The sequence below is a fragment of the Ixodes scapularis genome, unplaced genomic scaffold, assembly GCF_016920785.2.
Source record: "Ixodes scapularis isolate PalLabHiFi unplaced genomic scaffold, ASM1692078v2 PGA_scaffold2__306_contigs__length_199485367, whole genome shotgun sequence".
Taxonomy (NCBI): Eukaryota; Metazoa; Arthropoda; class Arachnida; order Ixodida; family Ixodidae; genus Ixodes; species Ixodes scapularis.
The window spans coordinates 167281289-167304275 of record NW_024609857.1 but is presented as its reverse complement, the minus strand read 5'-3'; the positions used below and the strand labels follow the sequence as shown (position 1 = coordinate 167304275).

Here is a 22987-nt window from a genome sequence, read left to right as displayed (position 1 = left end):
TTGGGTCTGCTTTAGGGGCTGCCAAGTAGCGCAGTGGTGGTGGGGACATCCCTTCACGTTACTCCAGTGTTGCCATCAATGCCAGCCTAGAATTAACAAGTGGAGTGGGTGGTGGGACAGGGGTGCAACCTCTTGCCTAGGCTTTTTGTGTCGTTTTGTTACCCTCATGGAGCATGTAGTGATTGCTTTTCTTGCCTTCTAGGGGATTTGTAAGGAATTGGGCTTCATTTGTGCGGAGAACACAAATGCTGTATGGAGGTGGCCATTGCTAATATATTTGCAGTCCATCGTATTTCAGTTTTCTGCCCAGATCAACTTGATTAGTCCCTTATTGTTTCCTCACATCTACACTGCTTTGCTCAGTTATCAGTGTGTGCCAATTTTGGATATGTAACTTGTTGCGAAGCAAATCGATGGTTTCACTATTAAAGGGCAACTCCGCTCAATTCCGAAAAATTTATTAGGCTTCCATGTGATTCACATTAACAAAGCACTACTAAACAACTCTACGTCTTCGGATTTGCGAAATGTGGAATAATATTTGTGTAATCCTAATTTAAACATCAGCAAATACCGAAACCGAAACTTAGGTTGCGTCAGGCAACATTGGTCTCGGGTCATCAGAGTCATGGCACGTCACGTCGAACCACGTGGTCTTGTGACGTTCGGGAGGGAGCAAGAAACCGAGCAAAGTCTTTTTTTTTTTTTTTATTGGACGCGGGCAGGTCGCTTTGCATGGCCTGGACGGTGATGGCCCGGGGGCGAAGGGGAAGGGGAGAAGACGAAAGACGAGAAAAGGAGCGGAAAAACAGACCGATAAGCGCGCAGGGCAGCGCATCCCAGGCGCATCCGTGTTACGGTGATCATGTGAACGCCCGGTCAGCCAACACCGGGAGGAGAAACTCATGACATCATCGTTCAATTTCGCTCTGAGAAGTAAAAACAAACAAAACGTGAGAATGACATACACATGCCTGTGACGTAGTGGCTCAACGTTGGCCGCTCCAACTCCGTCGCATTGATTGCGCTGGTGATTGCGCCTCGCGCCGCACGCTAGAGTTGGCAGATTTCGGCGACTTGGCTCGCTTGAAGGTTTGCTGGCCAGTTTATTAAATATATAAACGGAATTAGATCGTAATATTTGACATGGGGTCTTCCTATATGATACTGAAGAGGGCTACATAGTTTTCTAAATATTAAAAATGAAGCGGAGTTGCCCTTTAAGTAGCACTATTAAATTGAGGCCATGAAGCACTAATTGAAATTCAACTGAAGGAAGCTGACTTCCTTTTTTGTTTTTCAAGATTGAAGCTCTCTGCATGAAACCGGTTTGCTTACTATACATTCTTTAACCTTAAACTGTTTCTAGTAAATGTGCTCTAAAAAATTCCTTAGCAGCTATTTGGTGATGTGCATCGGTGAGCATTAATGTCACAGGAATGCAGTGTTTCATTGTGAACGTGATTTTGTTTTGACTGTGGGCATTTTTTTTTTCAGGAGCTGGAGAGTCTGGGAAGAGCACCATCGTTAAGCAAATGAAGTGAGCCATTCAACTTTGCATGCTTGACTGCTTTTAACCATTATCATTCCTTGGCTGCTTTTTGTTTCCTCGGTTTTCCTGTTGGTCTGGAGGAACTGTATAGGCTCTGCATGCAGGCTATCGCATTCCTTTTCCTTTCGCTGTCAACTTCGTATTGACGGAGAAGCGGTCGGTCACATGCGCCAAGCTGGATCCAACCTTCGTGCGGGAACGCAACCTTGCAGGCGCCGAGTTTCGGGCTGGGCCTGGTTCTCGCTTTGCATTTGCGAAATATACATCCTCCACTAAAATCGGACAAACTGGAAGGTTCATTGACCATTGAACATTATGTGTAGCCACTGGGTACAGTATAATCGCATTGTTTTATAATGCAGGCGATGTTTTAAACCATGTTTCCAAAGTCTGGAAAGCAGACGACACGAAGGTCGATGGCGTCTGCGGCCTCGGGGAGTGATATGTCACTGCCACATCCGGGTACCCCGGACCACACAACATTGCGCAGCTACAGCTTGCAAAGGGACAATGTTTTCGTAGTCTATTACGCTCTACCGGAAGCATAGAGAGGAATGGGAGACAAATGACGGGACGAAGGCGCACTTGCGGCGTGTCGCCGCACTATATCTTCTCCGCTCCACACGCCGCAACTCCGCCTTGCAGCCACGCCATCCGTGCCTCTCTGCCTCCCGCAGAAGCGTAAGTCGCTTCCCGCAGTGCAGCTTGGATCCAACATGGCCGCCCTGGAAGCACCATTGCGATACTCTGCTCCACGAGCAGAGCATATACAGCTACTCTGTGTCCCTCATTACCTAACCACATGATGCGTACCCACCAAGTTTGCTTCTCTGCTGATGTGTATAGACCTTTCCAAAAACAGCTCTCTGGCCACTTGGCGACTCTCGCAACCCCAATCGGCAATTTCTGCCATCCTCCTGGGCTGTGGAAACTCGGTCTGTAAGACTCTCCATCTGCGACACTTACCTTTTTTGTTATATGTTTCACTGTGAGAACCAAGGAATACCGGGGTTTGTAGCCTGCCAGGCCTTTGTGGAAACAGACTGCCAGCAAGGCAAATCGTTCGACTTTCAAGGATTTTGTCTGCCGAGACAATCTCCGGAAAGCTTGCGAAAAAATAGCCCGTCGGGTGCAGGATAGGGGACAGTACGGACACATCCGTTTGCCTGCTTCGGTTCTGCGCAAAATCTAGCTCTCTTCTAAACGTGCCCGAAGGCAAGTCTGAGTCTTGTCCGATCGTCCTGAAGTGACCGTCTTCGACACTCCAGATTGGATATGCCGCATTATTTGAGATCTTTCTCCAATAAACTCAGTTCGGATAACGTGGTACTGTGGGGTATGTACAGTATGTTGTTCGATCGATGAGGCTCGTCGAATTCCTTGGGAGCGGGGAATACCCCTTGCCTTTCAGCTATCTTGCGTGATCAAATATTTTCAAAAGTTGAGACCTTTGTAAATTGAAATTGCTGAGCTTTTGTCAGTGCGAAAAATCTGCTTATAATGAAACAAACATTCGAGTTGCATTTGTTCTGTCGCACGTTGACTCGCTAAAAATAGCTTTTATTTGTTTGTATTCATTGCCAGAGGAGGTCAAAAGCTTTCTCAAAGGCCCCGAGAAATTGCATTCGCCATAAAACGCGCAAAAAGCAATAAAAAGCGGCCTCTATTGTTAGGAATTTCACCTGTGCAGGCTGCCACAGCCCACTGAGAACCAGGGACACGCGCTTTCAGTCGCCTGGTTCGAGACTGGAAAGGTCTACACATGCAGCACCTTGCATCATGTTGACAAGTTGCTTTTCGTGTGGACCGAGTACTGGCTTTTTTCGAGTTTTAGTTGCTATAGCAACCTAATTTTGACATTTTAATTGTAGGGAATAGTGAAGAATTGGAAAAATTTATTATGCAGATAAATTGTCCCTTACTGTAATTATGCAGCGACTGTCAGTGTAGAGGTGTAGTTTGCACTCTGTGAACATTGTGACGGAGTAGCAAAGGGACATGATTGTTCTACCTTCCTTAGTTGTAATCTGCATGTTGACCATTAATCACCGTCATGTGAACAATAGGCAATTCTTTGTGTGGGCTTGAGCTGACCCCGTCCCAACGTTCATTTCGGTGCTTGTGCGTTTCAACCGAGAGATAGGGGCAGGGCAATGACCACAGCATACCTTCTGGAATTACTTGGGAGCAGTGCAGTGGGTCTAAAGACGATACCAGAGGCGGTTGTAAGTGGTAGACTAGCCACTCTTTCAATTACCGCTTTGAAGTCGGTGCAGGAATGCTTTGTTAAGTATTCGGTTGAGCATGCTGCCACCATACTTGGGTCATCCGTCGGTCTCCTTTAAGACATGGCTGCTCTAGTTGGGCTTCAGCTCTAAGCCAGTATGTTGCACACAGACGTCTGAAACTGGTCTTGCAACCCCTCCGTAACACCATCAGTGTTCACACGCTCCTTTCTCCCCTCTCTCTCTCGCAGTCTGGTGTAGCAAAAGTGCTCAGGAATTAGGATACTAGATTGCTGCTCTTGTCTAGAGCACAAGTCTAGCTTGCTCGCCGGACTGGAAACGAGCATTTTATGACATTCTCAGTTTTATTTTAAAGGCAAGTCCAAAAATGTCAATATTTTGCAAAGCATTTATTTTGGGATTTATTATGATTATTTTTAAATCTTTATATTTCATGTATAAAAATAATTAGTCCCGGTTGTTATCGCAAAATTAATCAAATACACACTTGAAGACCTCCAGGCAACGGATAACAGCATGAACTTGAGCCATTCTTTTCTGCGTGGTTCCTCAAGTTGTGTCGTCGCCCGCCATCACATTTACGTTGACAGGTAGGCCTAGCCGTCTCCTCTCCATTGCAGTCTTTTGTAGCTTCCAATTTCTCACAGAAATTTATTAACAAAATATTATTTTCCGCACCGCAAAGGAGCATAGCTACCAGTGATGCGATTCCTGTTCCATTTGCGCCAAACTTACCCTGTTACATCCTGCTACATTCAGCCCAAATGTGAGGAACTTGTGCCAACATTGTGCCAAAACTTTATTTCACTTTAATAAATGCTGAAAATATAATGACTCGAACCCCGCTACACGTCCAGATTGTTATGGTACGTTTGTGCGAATGTTCGGAACTCTTGATTTTAGCCGCGAGTAACGCAGTATCCTTTTTGATGTCTCTACCAGTGTCAAACGCTAAGAGTACTCTGAATTTGCGTCATATCTCTTATGTTCCTAGTCCACTCTGGCATGTAAATGAGCTCTGTTGAGTGCGCTTCTCACCGCGCTCTTGTGTACTGCAATGAAGCGCTTCACCGCATGCATCTGAGTGCTGAAGGGAAAGCATCTTCCTAAAGCGGGACGTTAAACACGCATGTGTCGGGCATATTGAAAAAATGGGACTTTGTGAGTATTAATGTAACAGCTCTTAATCATAGTAATAATTTTGGAATTATTCTGTGACTTGTTTATGATTGACTGTGGTATTGTAGGGATATCTTTTTTAAAATTCGTGATTTAGCGAGAGTACTCGCCAAAGAATTCATAAAAATGCTCTAGGTTTGTTTTAATTTTAACTTTATTATCGAGCTGTCACCTTTTTACATGTTTTATCTGTTTGATGTACAGTCAATAGAATAAACTAGAACTAATTTTGTGAAGCAGCGTAATGAGACTTGGGAATAACCTGAACAACTTAATTTGGCTGCATTGCTTTAAGGAGGTGTACTTGTTGTTTACATGCCAATCTCAGTTATTATGAGGTTCTACATACAAGATGTCATTATATTTTATAATTTATAATTGTTTCTAGTTTTTCATTTATCGTGTTGAAATTTACTGTAGTGGTGTATTTCTTGGCGGTGATTTGAAATATCTTATTAGTTTTCAGATAGCTTTACTAGATCCTGAGTTAGCAATAAATTTGTAATTTTAATTAGGTTTTTCTTAGGGGTCATTAGCGTAAAATTCTTCAGAATATATCAAAACTTTTTATAGAATTGCATTCAGCAAGACATGTTTTGTGTGGTGATGCCTTTTTAAGCCTGATTTAATGATTCTACATTGGTAAAAAAACATTTGCAATCAAGTTGCACAAAACAGGTGGCTGTATTTTTTTAAGACTAATTAATTAAAATTATTGTATGACATATAAAGCAACAAAAAAAGCATCACTGCACAAAGCGTGTCTTGTCTTTGTCTTTCTTTAGAAATCCAGTATTTGCCCAAAAAGTGGGGTGCGTAACGACTCGGGACATTACGGTATAGTTGAGCCTGCGGGGCCTCGGGCACTGAGGAACTGCCCCTTGCAGGATCATCCACGAGTCCGGCTACACGTCCGACGAGTGCAAGCTGTACCGACCGGTGGTGCACAGCAACACCATTCAGAGCCTGCTGGCCATCATCCGGGCCATGGGCCAGCTCAAGATAGACTTCAAGGACCCCAGCCGGGCGGTGAGCGCCGCATTCTGAGTCTCGAAGCTGTTTATTTTCGGAGATGGGTTTCTGTCCTTCGGTTGTATGGGACTTTGTTCATTTGTGTACCAAGGACGTTTTGTCCTTCTTTGTTCATGCAATTCCCATCGGGAGTATACTTTGACTCTGAGTCTTGCGTGCTCGTAAACACATTGATACAACAAACACATCAGTTGCAATCGTCTCGTTGCGGGCAAGTGTCGCAAACCCCGTAGGTGCTTGCCAGACAAAGAAATGTCACATTCGTCTGGGGCACACACGGCACCGAGAAAATGTCGCCCCCAAGGCCACGCCACTGTGTAGGTGCACCACATGATGCACTACCAGGCGAACGCGAAGCATCCCGCCATGCGACCCGCTCGGTGCAGTCACTGCAAGGGCACAACATGAACGGGTGGACGGTAAAAAATATCCGCAAGAGTGGGGCGGCGGCTCGCGCCATCTAGCGAGGAATGAAAGTACAAATTGTCTTTCAAGTGGATGGGTCAAGTGTTACACCGAAATTTCGCCAGCCAACGTAAAAACAAAAACACATGGACTACGAAATGGAGTGTACACATATGCAATTTTATTGTCGGACTGATGACAAGCGATAGGTACACGTCTGTGTGAAAATCAACAGAGGCGAGGGCACGCAGGGGTTAAAAGAAAAACAAGAAATTTAATTAGGTGATAAAAAGTCGCGCACGGCAACAACACGACAAAACCATCAGAACGAAATGCGAACACGCGTTACTCCAACAACACACTCGCGAACCTTCGGGCAGCGGGGCCGCGAAAAAAACAAGACAGCACTCAATTCCCGACACAATGCAAAATGACTCGCCGCTCGCAACACAAGCTGCAGCCAGGAAACAAGTTCGCCGGTGCAAAGAAGACGAAAGTTCCGAAAAAGGAAAGTCCCCACTGCGGGACCCAAAGTCCAGGGAAAAGTTCAAACGAAGTCCGAAAACTTACCGACGTCTTGAATCCGACGAACGACGAAAGCTTCCCGTGCCTGGCATGGTGAACTGGTTGCTCGGCGGCCGACGCAACGCACGCACACACACTTCCCGAAAAAGGAAGAACCGAGGCCCGTTGTCATTGCTGAAATCGTAGCCAGAGCAGAGGGCTTCAGGGAAAGAGTATAGCAGCGCCGACATCACATTCTCTTGAGCTGCGGGCCGCCATGTTTATCGAGACGAGGAAGGAAGACCGACGACGAGGAGAGAGTGAGAAAGGAGGTGCCGAAGGAAGCGGAGAGCGTTAACTCAAGGTCGCAGTGAGGCGCCTAAACAACGAGGACACAAGGAGAGAAGGAGCCAGGACGAGGCGCTCCTCGTCCTGTCTGCTTCTCAAGGTCGCAGCGCTAACTTAAGGTCGCAGTGTGAGGGCCTGCATGATCTCCTTCCGACGGTGCAGCTGGTGCAGCAACGCACCAGTGCCGCGCGCCGCATGAAGTCCCAGGCAAACGTAGTGCAGCTGCACCGACACGACCAGGCGAACGTGACGCGTCCGTCAGTGCGGTGTGCCCCAGACGAATGTGACAAAAGCATCGGTGCCATGACCACATCAGATGCCATTCTTCTCAAACTTAAGGGGGCACTGCCTAGGAATCACAATTTTTCCTAAAAGGTCGCATTTCTGAAAAATGTTTTTTTTTTTCAGATTGTTAGAATTCCTGAAGAAAGCTGTGAAAGTTTTATTCTTATACATAAAGTATTTACTCCAAAATAAATTATTTTCAATTTGTCGGCCGCTGTGCGCGCCTCACAAAAAAGGCGCGTGTTTTTGCGCGAACTAGCCATTTTCATACCTGCCAACTCTTCCGAATTTTTCGAAAAATGTATGAATTGGGACTAATTTTACGAATCTTGCTTCAAATTTTACAAAGAAAAAATATATATATATAATTTTCTTTTTTTTAATTGTTGGCGGTATTTTCTACCGCCACAAGAGGGCGATGGGTACCGTCTATGTCAGCGTCGTATCTATCCGGTGGCCACAGATCCAAAACCAATCCAAAGCCCAAGCCTTTGTTCAAATCTGTTCGGCGGCGCACATTCGTTCGGCGTCTTCAGACGTGATTGGGCCAGTTGGGCCCACTGGTTGGGCTTCTCTGTTTTGGCCAGTTTCAAGGTGAAAACTGCGGCGTCTGTGTTTGTTGCACGTGTAATGGTAGCATTCCCCTGGTCGCGGTGGCTTCACGGTGCAATGGCTAACTCCAAACCTCAAAAGAGGCACTTTCAGGTGTTACTGAAGTCGTCCTACAAGGCGGAATTCCCGTGCTTCGTGCCGTCCAAGAAGGGGGAGAAGTTTGGATTCTGTAGCACGTACATGTGTGATGTAAGCGTTTTGCACGGTGGCAAGACTGCACATCGCTGCGCATAACTAGGGTGTGTACTTTCCGGTGTTTATTTGTGAGAAAAATCGGCGGATGTTTTTCAATGTTTATTTATTTTCGAAACACCGGTGTATTTCGGTGGACGGTCTCACGACGAGGCTAAAATCGGTGATTATCGGTAGAAAAAAATGCGATTGATCACAGACAGAGAGTTCCAATTTTATTCACATATTTCATTCGCTTCTCGAGGAAGCATATATTTCTCACACTTGGTTATTATAGTAGATGCAAGCATACTTCGAGAGGCTTGCATCCGTCATGGCAGCACGTTCCTTGCGGTTCACAACCCGCAATTTTGAAAACGCACTCTCCACATTTGCGCTGGACACAGGAAATCTCAATGTCCAGCGAGGCTTGGGACAGTAGTAGCCAGTCAGGTAAATGAAGTTTCCAAAATAACACTGGATCAACGGTGCTAGTCACAGCATACTGGCGGTAACAAAGAAACTGATTATAGGTCACTCAGCTAGCTCTCGTCTCGGAGGACCAGCCGATAGATACTTTCATAAGGCACAAATCCCCCTGGCAGCTCCACGTTTATGCACGGATTAACAATTGGCACGCGGAACCAGAAAGACGATTTATCCATGAAATACGTAGTGTAGTCATCCTGAGCTTTCCGCTTACTTCCCATCCTGGTGGCCTTCTACTCCGCGTGACGACGAAGGGATGCAAGTTTCACGTTGAGAAAACCCGCAGACGCGGGACGGACTTGCCTTCTCAAACACGTCTGCAAATTTTCTTACAGAACGGTCCTTTTATATACAGCGAAAAACTCCCCCGCCAACAAAACCCTTTTTTCGTTTCCCCAGAAGCCCATGGAAACTAAACAGATAACAAGGAACGGATCTCACTTCTGAAAGGTCAGCAGCCCTGTACGACGACACGGATGTTGGCAGTGTCTTCCAGGTACCACAGCAACCTCTGAATACATGGCTTGCACCGACATTAGTTGACCAGACACAATGGGGAAAGGGCACGTGAGAGCGTACCCTCCACTGCGTTAATGTTTCCACAGAAGGGGGCCATGGGCGACACAATGGGGGAAAAGCGTGTGAGAGCTTAGCTTCGACTGCGTTAACTAGACGCTTTTAACCCCAGAAAGGAGGGCGGACTGACGCCACGTGCAAGCCATATATAGACACTGGAAGAATGCAGGATCCACGGGATAACACGTTTGACGAACCTCTACGGGGAAAGGGTTTCGCTAGGTCGGAAACGTGCAACGACCGGTGTTTTTCGGTTTTAACCGGGGCGAAAATATCCAACCACCGGAGTTTTTCGGTTTTAACCGATTTTGTATTTTCGTCACTGACGGATGTTTATCGGTGTTTTTCGGTTAAAACCGGAAAATACACACCCTACGCATAACCCCCCCCCCCCCCCCCCCCCCCCGCGCGCAGCTGCGGGATTATTACGAATTTGAAAATTCACAGGTTGGCAGTTATGCATTTTCAAAGCACGCTCGCTCCACGTCAATTCGGCCTTGTGCAGACTGGCACCCCATGTCTTCAAGAGTGTTTAGCCCTCTTCCTTTGTGTCTGGAGCTTCGTGCGAGGCGTCGTGCTGCGTACGGACGGCAAGACCCCGTAGAAAAGAACACCGCACACTCTGTTGTTGGCCAGATTGGCGACGCGGGAGTTCCAACTTTCTCGAACTAGTCACGGGGTCCCATCTTCTGCGTCGTGCTGCGTTGATAGCCGGTTGTTGTTTCGTTCGCTATACTCGTGGTCGGCTTTCTGTGGCAATGCAGTCAATGCTAGGGGAGAGGGTGCGCCAACCGCTGTAGACGCGCTTTCCTCCTCTCTTTAGATTGCCACAGAAAGCTGACCGCGAGTATAGCTACTCTACACGAATTTGACTGTTCGTCGACTTTCCATCTCCACAATGCCGGTGACTTTTCGTAGCGAGCCACGTTTGGCAGCCACAAGCGGTTTATGAAGTGAAGAGGGGGCGGACGACCTCGTAAGGTAGACGGTGGAAGCGCTTGGCCATCACCTAGTGTTTCAGAATTGCCCGCCGCTTGAGTGCATCCCGCTACATTACAACTCGAAGAGTCTAATCAGCAGGGTCCATCGGCGCGCGCATCACCTTTGCCGGTGATGGAAATCTTCAGCGAACACAGCCTTGCTGCGATGGAGCAGAAGCTTGTTATAATGTAACGAGGAGAAGCCATGCCTAACTGACAGCGCCGAGTCCCACGTAGCAAGCCAGGCACAGAGGGGTACACGGGGTGATGGAAGATCCCAACTGCCAGAGGACGAATCTGCTGGTGCCACGCAAGTGGATGCAGCCACCGTTATTCTTGGACGCTCAGTGAAGCGACACTGTGTACCACCGTGCTGTGGGACAGCCACAGCGAGGCCTTCTCCAAGGTAGTCGGCCTTTACGACAAGGAGATGAAGAAGACTGCGTCCAGTGTTGCCCTATTGCGGGAAATTTTTCGTATTGTTGCAAAAAGTATGAGGGAGTACACAATTTAAACGCATGTAACCGTGCACAGTGCATTCGCCAGCAATCGAAAAGAACAAGTTTTCAAGGGTATGCGACATCAATAAATAGCCACACATCACCGAAGGAGGTCTGGGACCGAATTAACAAAATCAACGGATCCTATAGTGCTTTCACCATCCCCCTGTTATCCTGCAACGGAACCTGTCCAGAAAGTAGAGGAACAAGCCGATATTCTCAGGAAACATTTCGAATCTGTTTCAAGTTCCAGGCACTATTCACCATCATTTCTTCGGCTAAAACAGCAGAAAGAAGGCAGGACCATAAAGGCACCTGTTGGTGCACGGGAACCATATAATCCTTCACTCTTATTGAACTAAGGATGGTCCTTCATAGCGTCAAGCCCTCGGCAACTGGTCCTGACGGTATCCACTACCTCATGTTGAATCATCTCCGCCCGTCTACACTTGATCTGGTCTTATACCTTTTCAACACAATATGGGAGGGGGGACGTTTTCCATCAGCTTGGAGAATGGCTACAATTATCCCTCTGCTTAAACCAGGAAAGGACTCGGATGCTGCTACTAGTTATAGGCCAATAGCATTGACGAGCTGCTTGTGTAAAACCCTCGAAAAAATGATTAATAGGCGACTGATGCAGCACTTGGAAAAACATTGCATCCTGGATAAATACCAGTGTGGTTTCCGCTCGTCCCGCTCGACGCAGGATCAATTAATTTGATTGGAAACAACTGTTCGAGAGGCGTTCGTCAATAGACAGTACTGCCTCTCTGTGTTTTTCGATCTTGAGAAAGCATATGCAATATGGAATGTTGAGGGACATGATTGACATTGGTATCCAGGGCCGCATGTTCCATGCCATTGAGAGCTATTTAGGTAGACGCACTTTCCGAGTAAGGCTGGGGTCTGTACACTCACGATGGTTCGTACAGGAAAACGGCGTTCCACAGGGCGGTGTCCTAAGTGTTACACTGTTTGCTATAAAAATCAATTTTATCGCACGTGTCATACCACCTTCAGTCCACTACTCACTGTATGTAGATGACCTCCAGATCGCTGATTCCTCATGTAACCTCGCAATCTGCGAACGGCGTGTTCAACTGACTATTAATAATGTGACAAGGTGGGCTGACAATAACGGATTTAAGTTCTCCACGGAGAAGACTGCTTGTGTTTGTTTTTCACGAAAACGTGGTGTGATGCCGACGCCTTCGTTGACCATATACAATGCACCAGTTCAGGTAAAAACAGAGTATAAGTTTCTAGGGCTTATATTCGACTCCAAGCTCTCTTCCAGCCAGCATATCAAAATGCTAAAACAAAAATGCCAGAAATCCCTTAATATTCTGAGAGTTCTCTCCCACATGACTTGGGGCTCCAATCGACTGTGCCTCCTAAGAATCTATAAATCGATTGTGCGGTCACGCCTAGATTATGGATGTTTGGTGTATGGATCAACGAGTGCATCAACACTGAAAATGTTAGATCCAATCCATCACGCAGGGATCCGACTCGCCACCGGTGCGTTTCGTACATCCCCTGTGCTGAGCCTCTGTGCTGAAGCTAATGAAATGTCTCTAGAGAAAGGGCGAGATGTCCTAGGTCTAATGTATTCCCTTAAGATACGGTCTGTATACAATATTTGTGTCGGGAACTAGTAGAGGGAACACGTTTTGAATGAACCTTCCAAAGCAAGCCCGCTGTTGAGCCTCCCTTTTCATTGCGGAACAAGACCGCGGCCGTTTTGGCTAGCCTTGAGACAAACCCACCTGTTGCTCAGCTTCTGGGAACGGTGGCACCGTGGGAACATGGTCTGCTCATCACAGACTTGTCACTTACTGAGTACACTAAGAAAAATACCCCACCAGAAGCCTTAAAACAGGAATTTTTTGAGCTACAAAATACATATAAAGACTACACCAGCTTTTATACCGACGGAACAAAAACCGATTCTTGTGTCGGCTGTTCCGTGATTGGACCATCACTTAAATGTGTGCGGAGAATTAATTCCAGTGCAACTATCTTGACTGCTGAATTATACGGTTTACTATTGGCCACAGACTATATTGGGTGATTTCAGATAAGATCGACCAAAGGGTGGCTGGTCGACATTTTTAAATCAACTGATGTTTTTATATGACATTGTCTAGTGTCTGGTATAAACGAATCCACACTTAGTTTTGACCAGAAAAAAAATTTGGAGACAAGAAAAATCGTAAGGCAGGGAGAGGTGGACAGTTGCAATAATGCGCACTGATGGAGGGGGCAAGTTTGAAAGTGAATAATTAAAACAATAAAATTAGGAGAATTTTAAAACTTTTTACAAACAAACTATGGGTACAACTTGCTTGTAATATAAAGTAATAATATTTATTAAAAATTTATTTACTTTTCTAAAAATTGCCAAACATGCCTGCTCGAACGACAAATGGCAAACTTTGGAAATCTGTATCTCATGAAATAATTTAATCATTATTACATAACTTGCAGACATTATTTTACTAATATATGGCTATTATTGAAAAAATAAATAAGGTATCTGAGTGACACAATAGTTACAATATATTTAGGCAAACATGGGAAAAAAATCAAACAAAGAAAAATTCCAATGCGAATAAAAAAAAAACACCACCTTAGATTTTTTTTTAAATTTGGGTACCCTGTTATACTCTATTTCGGCATTCATTTCTATTAAAAACATGTTGCATCATTGCACTGTGAAAGAAGAAACAACTCCCCAAAGTAGGGTCCTTTTTCAAAGCCTACACTTAGCAGTGTCCTATACAAGAAGTGACTCTGAGTTCCAGTTTCATGAAACTTGCACAAATCTTTTATATACATTTATTCAGATGAGGTCATTGATAAAAAGAGCGATCGGTCACACAGTAAAAGGGAGGAGAAACTATATACAGCATTTTACATAGGTGTACAAAGTGGTATCATATTAGAGACTAATGATTTGAGAAAAGATGATGCAGTGTGAAGTTGTACCTTCCGGTATATTTTACATCTAGAGTAAAATAAATAACTTTACTTCCACACACAAAAACAAAGATATAATAGTAAGATATTTAGGTTGGCTGTGTATTTACAATTACAAACAATTTCAGGTGACGGATGCCATAGTGCCTAACTGGAGCAGCTTCGATGCTCTCGGTGTATGAACGAATCGTGGCAAGCCGATATATTTTATCCTGCTCGAGGATAACATTTTGGGATTTTTTTTATAGTGATCAGATAAAAATGATTAGTAACCACCAACAAAAACAGTAGGTTAAATACGCCGTGAAGAAAAGTGTGATAAATAAGATGTCCCTGCATTCAAAATGAGCAGTCCTTGGGAAATCAAATTCGGCACTTTACGCTAAGGTTTTCCTCGCTGTACCCATTTAATAAAGTTGCTTCCAAGCAGATCCGACTGTCCGTGCTACATATACGTCACAGGTCCCTTCTGTTGATGACTTGCTGAGCCGCCACGCGTGCCAAGACTGAATGCCAGGGAAGGCGCGCGCCGTCAGCCACTCTTCTTTTTTTTGTTCACGATACCGAACAACCTCATTTTCGTCCAGATATACAAGATGCACGCCTTTCAGTTTCTTTGATAGAACGCTCACCATTGTCCTGGCCGTCTGAATTGCGCTTACTGAACGTTTGCTCAGGTTGTTCAGCGTGGCCTGGTGCTTCACGAGTCCGCCAACTCCGTCACATGCATTTTTCCCATGTCCAGATGCAGAAAATAACCACTGGGCTTGTGGGCAATCGTCCTTTGCAAATTGGTGAAGCTGGTAGCGATTCTTGAAATGACTGGCGGCGCCGTCACTTACGTACGTCACGTACGAGTATACCGCAACGTTGTCTTCAACCCACTCCTTCACTTTTTCTAGAGCCAAGCAAGCGTGAGCGGCGTCGTGACACAGGTCCTCACTGATGATGGCAAAGCTGTTTGTAGATTTTCTTGTCGTCACTACACATGTAAATATCGAAACTTTTTTTTTTTTCCAGTGATATGCTTGCACTTTGTCAGGAAGCACGATGGTCCAGTTTTCAGCAAAGTCAAAATGAAAGACAATGCTCCCGCGTTGCAAGCACTGTTTTTCATCGTAAATCGCTTTACCTTGCGTTTGCCGGATATGGTTGTGAAGCACCCAACTTCCAACCGACACTTGGATGACTTTTAGGAAAGTCTCAGGTTCCAAAGTTTTTTTCACAAGGTCGCCGGACTCCCATGTTGCAAGCACAATCTCTTCATCCTCTGGGATATCAAGTTCCTGGAGTGTAAGAAGCTGGCCTTTTGGGCAGTGATCACAGTCTCCTTGAAGGCACAGTTCTGTTGCTGGGTCGCACAGAAATGCCGAGTTCATTTCTCCAGTGTTGAATGATGAGCCTGTAACGTTCTCTAGAGCGGCAATACAAAGATAATAATTGGCGCAGCGCACACAAACGCACACTTCCTGGTGTGGAATACATTGGACCCATCTAGGGCGCAACGAATAAAATTTCGTTAGCCCAACGCCGGAATCGGGATGCTTGTCTTTGTATATACGGAAGGCCTCTCGTATTGAGCGTGTCATGAAGCGCTTTGGCACGAACGTTTTCTCTCCGTTGAGCATGACAGAGATGACGTCCTTCTGGTTGGGACTTTGGCGCGAACATTGTAGCTCGTCTTTCGTGAAGTACTCTAGGGCAGCAGACAGGTTCTCAGGGCTCACCTTGCACCTCGTGTAAGGATCCGGCTCATACCACATGCCATGCTTTTCCTTTGAGGTTTCGGGATTTACTGATGAGGTACATTGAGGCCTGTGGAATCATCTTTTGAACCTCATTCTTCGTCAGTGTTGACGGCAGGAGTGTAAGCAGTTGACAACGTTCCCGGAGAGAGGTGGCGGTTTCAAAGGCCTGCCGAAAGTTGTCCACCCACTCAGTGCATGTGGAGCATGTTGGTTCGGACGACCCCGATGGTGCGTCCCTGTCGTACGCAATACGTAGCCTTGAGCGTATATTCTTGACAGCAACCTGCTCCAGTTCTGTCTGCTTTCTCTTGACATAGGCAGGCCTGTCCCGACTTCTTACGACGCTTGGTTGTCTCAGCGGCGACACATCTGTAGGTAGTATGCTGCGATTTAGATCTTCAATTGCTTCTTCAGCTGGCACAAATATGTCAGGGCACTGCTCTGAGCTTCGCATCGAGATCTCCTTAGTGATGTGCATGAAGCAATGGTAGCACAGGTAGTCCGTCGCACTCACTTTGGTGGAGCAGTCAGGCGGAAGAATTTGCTTCAACGAGTTTAGGTCCAACTCGCCAACACTTCGAAAATTCCGCTGCTTTGGTATAGTCTTTTTGTGTTTGCAAAAGTAATCTGCACAAAACACTCGTTCGGAGCTCCAGGACGTCTTCATAATGTATACATAAATAATAGAAATTAAACCCCAACTGATGGCATATAATTGCCAAGTGAAAGAACTACTGGGTGCACAAGTGACAAGTCCGAGGCTGAGGAGCTCACTCACTGCAAACGTACATTTGAAAAGAGAGGTCACAACTGAGGCTGTCAGCAAAGCTTGATCCACGTCAAAGGAAGAAAGAGGGAAAGTCTCCAGACAAAAAATTGTGGTCAGCGGCCTTCGAAAAAGACTTTCCGGAATCGCACTGTCGTCCCTCCACGCGCTGATATGAAAGCACCCGAGCTTCTACCACGTGGTTCATGACACAGCCTGAGCCATGTCGGCGACCGGTTCGCGAGGGGTTGGCGGTGGGGTTACGTTGATGGTCACTCGGATTAGCCCTTGGTGTACTGAGCTACCGCCTGCAGTGCCTTATCGCCGGCTGGTGTCAACAACGAGAACACACACACCCTGTCTACACCAAAACTACAAGCGTTCACCGCACACGCGTCGCCGCCGCTTTTAAGCTTTTGTGAAATTGCTTTCTTTTGCCGCGGAGAACCGCCTTATCTTAACTACGCGCCTGAAATCCTTCCAGGCGGGCGTACACAATATCAAGCGTTTCGAGAAATGCCCGTGGAGTAGAACTATGGGAAAATTCGGAGCCCGCGATGTCGATATCATCGCCGTTGTGTTAGTACGCCGTCGCGTACTGCAGTCCCCCGTTGGGGGAGGGGGGGGGGGGGGCGGTCTTACTGCAATAACATGGTGACAGCGTTTACACTCTATGTATTTACGCGAGGCTCGAGTATTTGGGGATAATGCTGCCGGTTGGTGTGCCCCTTTGTGCCTGATATTATCGCCCGTGACGCCAGCGAGTGAGATGGCGACAGGCATGACTGCTCAGTAAACAGGCGTTGGCGGCCATGTTTTGCTGGTTGAAGCAAACCCCCTTGTCCTTGACAGCGAGCGGGGAAATGCGAAAAAAAGATTGTATCGGCCGTTTTGCCAGAACTAGCGACGAGTGTCGTCTGCGGTTTCCGGCAACTATTTTGCCATAATCGTGAGCTTAGCGAGGAAATGATCTTTGCTAGCCACAGGACACTACCACGCAGAAAGGGAATGCTTGAACATGTTTTTGTTCTGGATATATATCAGGGATATATATGAGAGAGAGAGAGAGATGAAGGTAGAGCGGAAGAGGGAATAGCATATAGTGTCGCAGGAGAATAAAGTAAACAAAGTTCCTAGTGGCCGATGGCTGCATGATCTTTTCTCGGATCACTAGTCCGTAATATGATACCTCTTTGTACACAGTAGTTTCTCCTTAATTTAAGTGTGTGAACGATTTCTTTAGTTATCATTGGCCTCATCTGAATAAAAATATATAAAAGATGTGTGTTGGTTTCATGAAACTGGAACTCAGAGTCAGTTCTTGTATAAAACACTGCTAAGTGTAGGCTTTGAAAAAGGACCCTACTTTGGGGAGTTGTATCTTCTTTCTCAATAAAATGATGCAACATGTTTTTAACGGAAATGAATGCCGAAATAGAGTATAACAGGTTACCTAAATTTTAAAAAAATCGAGGGTGGTGTTTTTTTTTTATTTGCATCGGAATTTTTCTTTGTTTGATTTTTTTTCCATGTTTGACTAAATATATCCTAACTATTGTATCACACAGATACCTTAGTTATTTTTTAAATATTAGCTATATATTAGTAGAATAATATCTGCAAATTATATCATAATGATTAAATTATTTCATGAGATACAGACCTCCAAAGTTTGCCATTTGTCGTTCGAGCAGGCATGTTTGTCAATTTTTAGAAAAATAAATAAATTTTAAATAAATATGATTACTTTATATTACAAGCAAGCTATACCCATAGTTTGCGCCTAAAACGTATTAGAGTTCTCCTAACGTTATCGCTTTAGTTATTCACTCTCAAACGGGCCCCCTCCATCAGTGCGCGTTAATGCAACTGTCCACCACCTCATGCCTTACGATTTTTCCTGTCCCCAAGTATTTTTTCTAGTCAAAACTAAGTTTGGATTCGTTCATACCAGACACTAGACAATAACATATAAAAACATCAGTTGATTTGAAAATGTCGACTAGCCATCCTTTGGTCGATCTTATCTGAAATCACCCTATTATCAAAAATAGGCATCCATACTCTGTAGTTTACACTGATTCACTAAGTGCTCTGAGAGCACTCAGGTCCCTTGAGATAGCAAAAAACCCTTTAATAACTCAGCTACAACATAAAGTGGTTGCTGCGGCTAGGGACAACAAATTGCAGGTAGTCTTTTGCTGGGTGCCTAGTCACGTGGGTATTCCTGGCAATGAAGCTGCTGATTGTGCCGCTTCCACATGTGCTTCAAGGAAGGTTGATATTCACGACATACCCTACCAAGATTACAAAACGACCATAAAGAAAAGTATCAAGTGTAAATGGCAAGAGGAATGGTCCCGCGAAACCAACGACAAACTCCATGTTGTGAAGCCGATGCTACAGGAGTGGGCGAGTGCCCGTGATAGGGACCGTTTTTTCGAGGTAATTCTTTGTCGGTTAAGAATTGGCCACACACATCTAACACATGGGTATCTACTTCGCCGAGAGGATCCACCTACATGTGAACACTGTTCAGAACCATTAACTGTAGTGCATATCCTTCTTGAGTGCCCCGCATATCACAGATACCGCCAATTCTACTTTGCCCAGTTTTACTCAGCACAGATGCCTTTACACCTTGCTCTTTTACTTAGAGATGAACCTTTTATACCTCATGCAAATGTTTTTAAATTCCTAGAAAGCACTAGACTTTTACGTCAACTTTAAACTTGCTTTGCAATTTTAAATCTTTCACCCACATTATTTATATACAGATTCATGCACATCCTTTTATTCTATCACTGGCCACTATACTCTGTTTCATACTTAGCGTGCAACGCTGTCAAAGCTACTGGCGCGAGCGCGTGGCTTCATCTATGGTATTGTTTGCGCGAGACCGCGTGCGAATGATCAACGAGATCAAGCCACACGCTCGCGCCAGTAGCTTTGACAGCGTTGCACACTAAGTATGAATCAGAGTATAGAGCCCTCTTTCCTCTCTAGAAACCATTCACAAAATAGTCACAGACTTTGGCGCTCCATAGCCTTAGATGCTTTTGCGCCATTAAAACTCAATCACTCACTCGCATATAACCGTGGGGAGTATTTTTTGATCGAAGTCTAAACTTTTCTCATTATCTTAGCTGCATCGAACAAAAGAAAGAAAGTGGCACTTAGCGACTCTGACATTTTGCTATTTTTAAGGGCCAAAATCCAATTTACCGAGCCGAGGCGCATGGGTTATCCCACTGGCACAGACTGCTGGTGCCATTAGTACCGAAACATTGTCCTTGAAACAGCGGGAGGACGGGAGGAGCACCTGTGTCCCGGCCACAGGAGCCAGCCTTCTCTGAGGACAAGGGAGCTGGTACCCTTGTAGTACAACTGCCTGTCACGGAGGTGTGGAAGTGGGGAGTTTCCATATTTCAGGGCCGTGTTTGCTTCCTTCAGGACTGTGGCCTTCGCAGTCCTTAGATTTCAGCCGGAGTCTTTGAGGTATCATGGAAGTTCTGTTGGAAATGGGCGTCCAGCCAGGGAGCCGTCAAGCGTCCCACGCAGAGAGGGCAACCCGTATGAAGGTTGCAAAGGCCAAAGTGAAAGCACTCGAGTCATCGATAATGTCCCGCAAAAAAAAAAAAAAGGAAGATGGAAGCTGTGGCCATAGAAGGGCCATGCGGTAGAAGGAGTGACCTATGCCCCTGGAGCATTTTAGGTGAAATGGCAAGCCCCATTTAAAGTCAAGCACTGCGTGGGCTTTGATATGTGTCTTTCTCAGCTTCCTGTTTCAACCATTTTTCCACTTCTCTAAAACTATTGTTCGATGACTCAAGTGTAGTCGCCGACCGATTATTCAGACTCGGAGAAGACCCCCAAAATGGTCCGAGTAATCAAGCAGTCCAAAAATTCGGTAGATGAAAAAAATTGCCTTTATTATGCCTAAGCAGGCTTTAAAAAGCCGTCAATAATGGCTTGCTTCATGTTACACCTGCTCGCGATGACGTCTCCTTGCATTTGCGCAAGCGTCATGTTCTCTTCGTACAAATTCAACAGCAATGTTAATGTGTTCGTAATGTCTGCTGTCAGTGGCTGTGGGCGGTAGTCGTCGTCGGAGTCTCAATTTCAGCTGATGCGAGGAACGAGATGAGAGGTGCTAATCCACAAGCGCAAAATGGCGACTGGCGACTCGAAAGTGGTGCGGATGCGCGAGGAGATGGAAGGAAACAAAGCAAAATGATAATCATGATGATGATGACGTGCAGCTATATGGAAAAACAGGCCTAGCATTGCATCACCTAACGGTAGGACTCAGGAGTACTCGAGTCGCGCTGCCAAACCAAGCCAATCCATTTGCAGCCAACATAGAATTCAAAATGGCCGCTTCTCTGTGGTGTTTCCCGCTGATCGCTCGCGGCAATTTTGTCCGAATAATCAAACCGGACTTCAAGCTGTCCGAAACATTGGTCGTGAATATGCACTATTTCTATCAGGTAAGTCACAGTTACCCCTTTAGATCCAAAAAACCAAACAAGTCCGAATTATTGGAGTCCGAAAAATCGGTCGGCGACTATATCCGCATATTTGCTGTGCGGTTTTTCTGGAGTGAAATTTACTGAAGTACTCAACTATGCACTTCATTTTTCTAAATTATAACTTTTCCAACGAGAAAATGTTGCATTTTGTAAAAAACGAAGAACGAAGCAGCTATTCTGAGGTTCATTTTTGGGGGGGGAAGTATTGCAATAAATAGTTATTCCAGGCCCACTACCAATTAGTCTAGTCACTCATCGTTATATTCCAGCAAAAATTTCAGTATTGTTTTTTTGTAACAAGTTTTTTTTCTTTGGCAGTACTACCTTAATATCCCCAGATTTAGCCCACCTAAAATCAGTCTTGGGTAGTAATGCATTACTAGTAATGCATTACTTTAACTTCTTTACTTTTTTGGTAACTTGTAACTGTAACGAGTTACTTTTTAAAAATGTAACTTGTAACTGTAGTTCTATTACTTTTTGTGGAGGTAACAATGAAAGTAACGACGTTACTTTTGTCGTTACTTTCCAGTTCTTTTTATGAATATTAGATCATTGAACGAGTACAATATAGCTATTCTTTGCACTTTCCAAAATGTGTTTTCCAACATTTTGAGTGTCAAGTTGTTTTTGCATGAATTTGTGAATACGTCTTTTCTCGCGAGTCACGACCCGAATATAGCCACGTGTAGATTTGATGGAAAAAAAAAATTAGTTATCTTTACGCACGCACTTGTACTTTGTGACTGAACACTTACATCTTAGTATCTTAATATCTTAGTGTCTTTTTTACACGCGGAGGTCACTGCACATGTTTTGTATTTGGATTAGCGCCACTACTACGCAATGCGCATGTTTCGTATCTTCATTTGCGCCACTACGGCGTAGTATCAACATCCGAGGCAAAATTTGCTGCTGTTTGCGCGGGGTTTGTTTCTGGCTTGCCGGGTACGAACTGAAATATGTCCAGCAACTCTATGAACCCAGCGCAACCGTAAACGAGCCATCAATATACTAGTGCTACCAAGGATGGGGCATTTGTATTGGGTCCGCGTTTGCCCCCCGTGCAATTCCTTCAAGCGCACCATTTGAGCGCCTGTTCAGCAAGAGCAGGGACGTGTTCGCCATCAACTGAGGGAAACTTTCAGAAACTAACTTCGAGAAGCAACTGCTGCTAAGTTACAAAATAAAGCAAAAAGTGCACTTTTAATTCTATGCAACAAAACTTGGTGAGGGGCATTTTCAAGTTTTTCCTCAATTTTCTTTTTGTGTTATAGGAAAGTAACGGAAAAGTAACGTTGTTACTTTTTAAAAGTAACTGTAATGAGTTACTTTTTTGTTGCGGTAACTGTAACGGTAACTTAGCTACTTTTTTTCTGAAGTTAACTGTAACGAATTACTTTTTAAAAGTAACTTACCAAGACTGCCTAAAATTGGGTGACAATAAGGACTGGGCTAACTTTCTATGTACAATCAAGAAAAGTTTAAAAATAGTTACCGTATTTACTGGACTATAAGTCGCACATCCATATATTGAGCCGTTTTCTCGGAAAACTTGGTGCGGAAGTCTCACCTCTTTGCACGGTTCACGCGATCAGTCTTTTTAGTATGTGCATCGGTATTGCGAAATCGGAGTTTCACCCAATCGACTTGATCGCACGTACCGTTTGACGCGTAACTTTGACGTTTCGACTTGCAAGAAATGCCCATAGCACGGTGCTGTCTGGCGGGGGCAATCGAGTGTTTTGCAGCAAAAGGGACGTAAAACACGCAGAATGAGAGGGTAGTCGGCTTTATTGGAGCAAACACATGCCGAGCGAGCGAAAGTTTAACGAGCTAGACACTTGTGAACCAAGCTTTGAACCACTAGACCTAGCCCAGCCAAGCTCTGGAGACGATGCGAGCATCGATGTGCAGGCCGTAAGATAAACCTTGACATACTTTTTTTTCGGTACTTCTAAAAGATCGGCTAGGCACAATCCTTCCTTTTACATGTAGCAACACGGCTGGAGCATGGCACAAAAAAACTGCTCATCAAATGGAAACCAAGAAAGACGCGAGAAAGTATTCTGCAATG

At 45.1% G+C, this 22987-nt stretch overlaps 1 protein-coding gene across 1 annotated transcript in view; it reads left to right on the top strand.

Moving 5' to 3' along the window:
- Positions 1-22987, top strand: part of LOC8034422 (guanine nucleotide-binding protein G(i) subunit alpha) — a 70702-nt gene that overhangs the window by 15268 nt on the left and 32447 nt on the right. Inside the window, exons 2-3 of the mRNA XM_029972539.4 lie at positions 1498-1540; positions 5865-6006. Coding sequence (XP_029828399.1) covers positions 1498-1540; positions 5865-6006 — 185 coding nt within the window. The remainder of the gene's footprint in view (positions 1-1497; positions 1541-5864; positions 6007-22987) is intronic.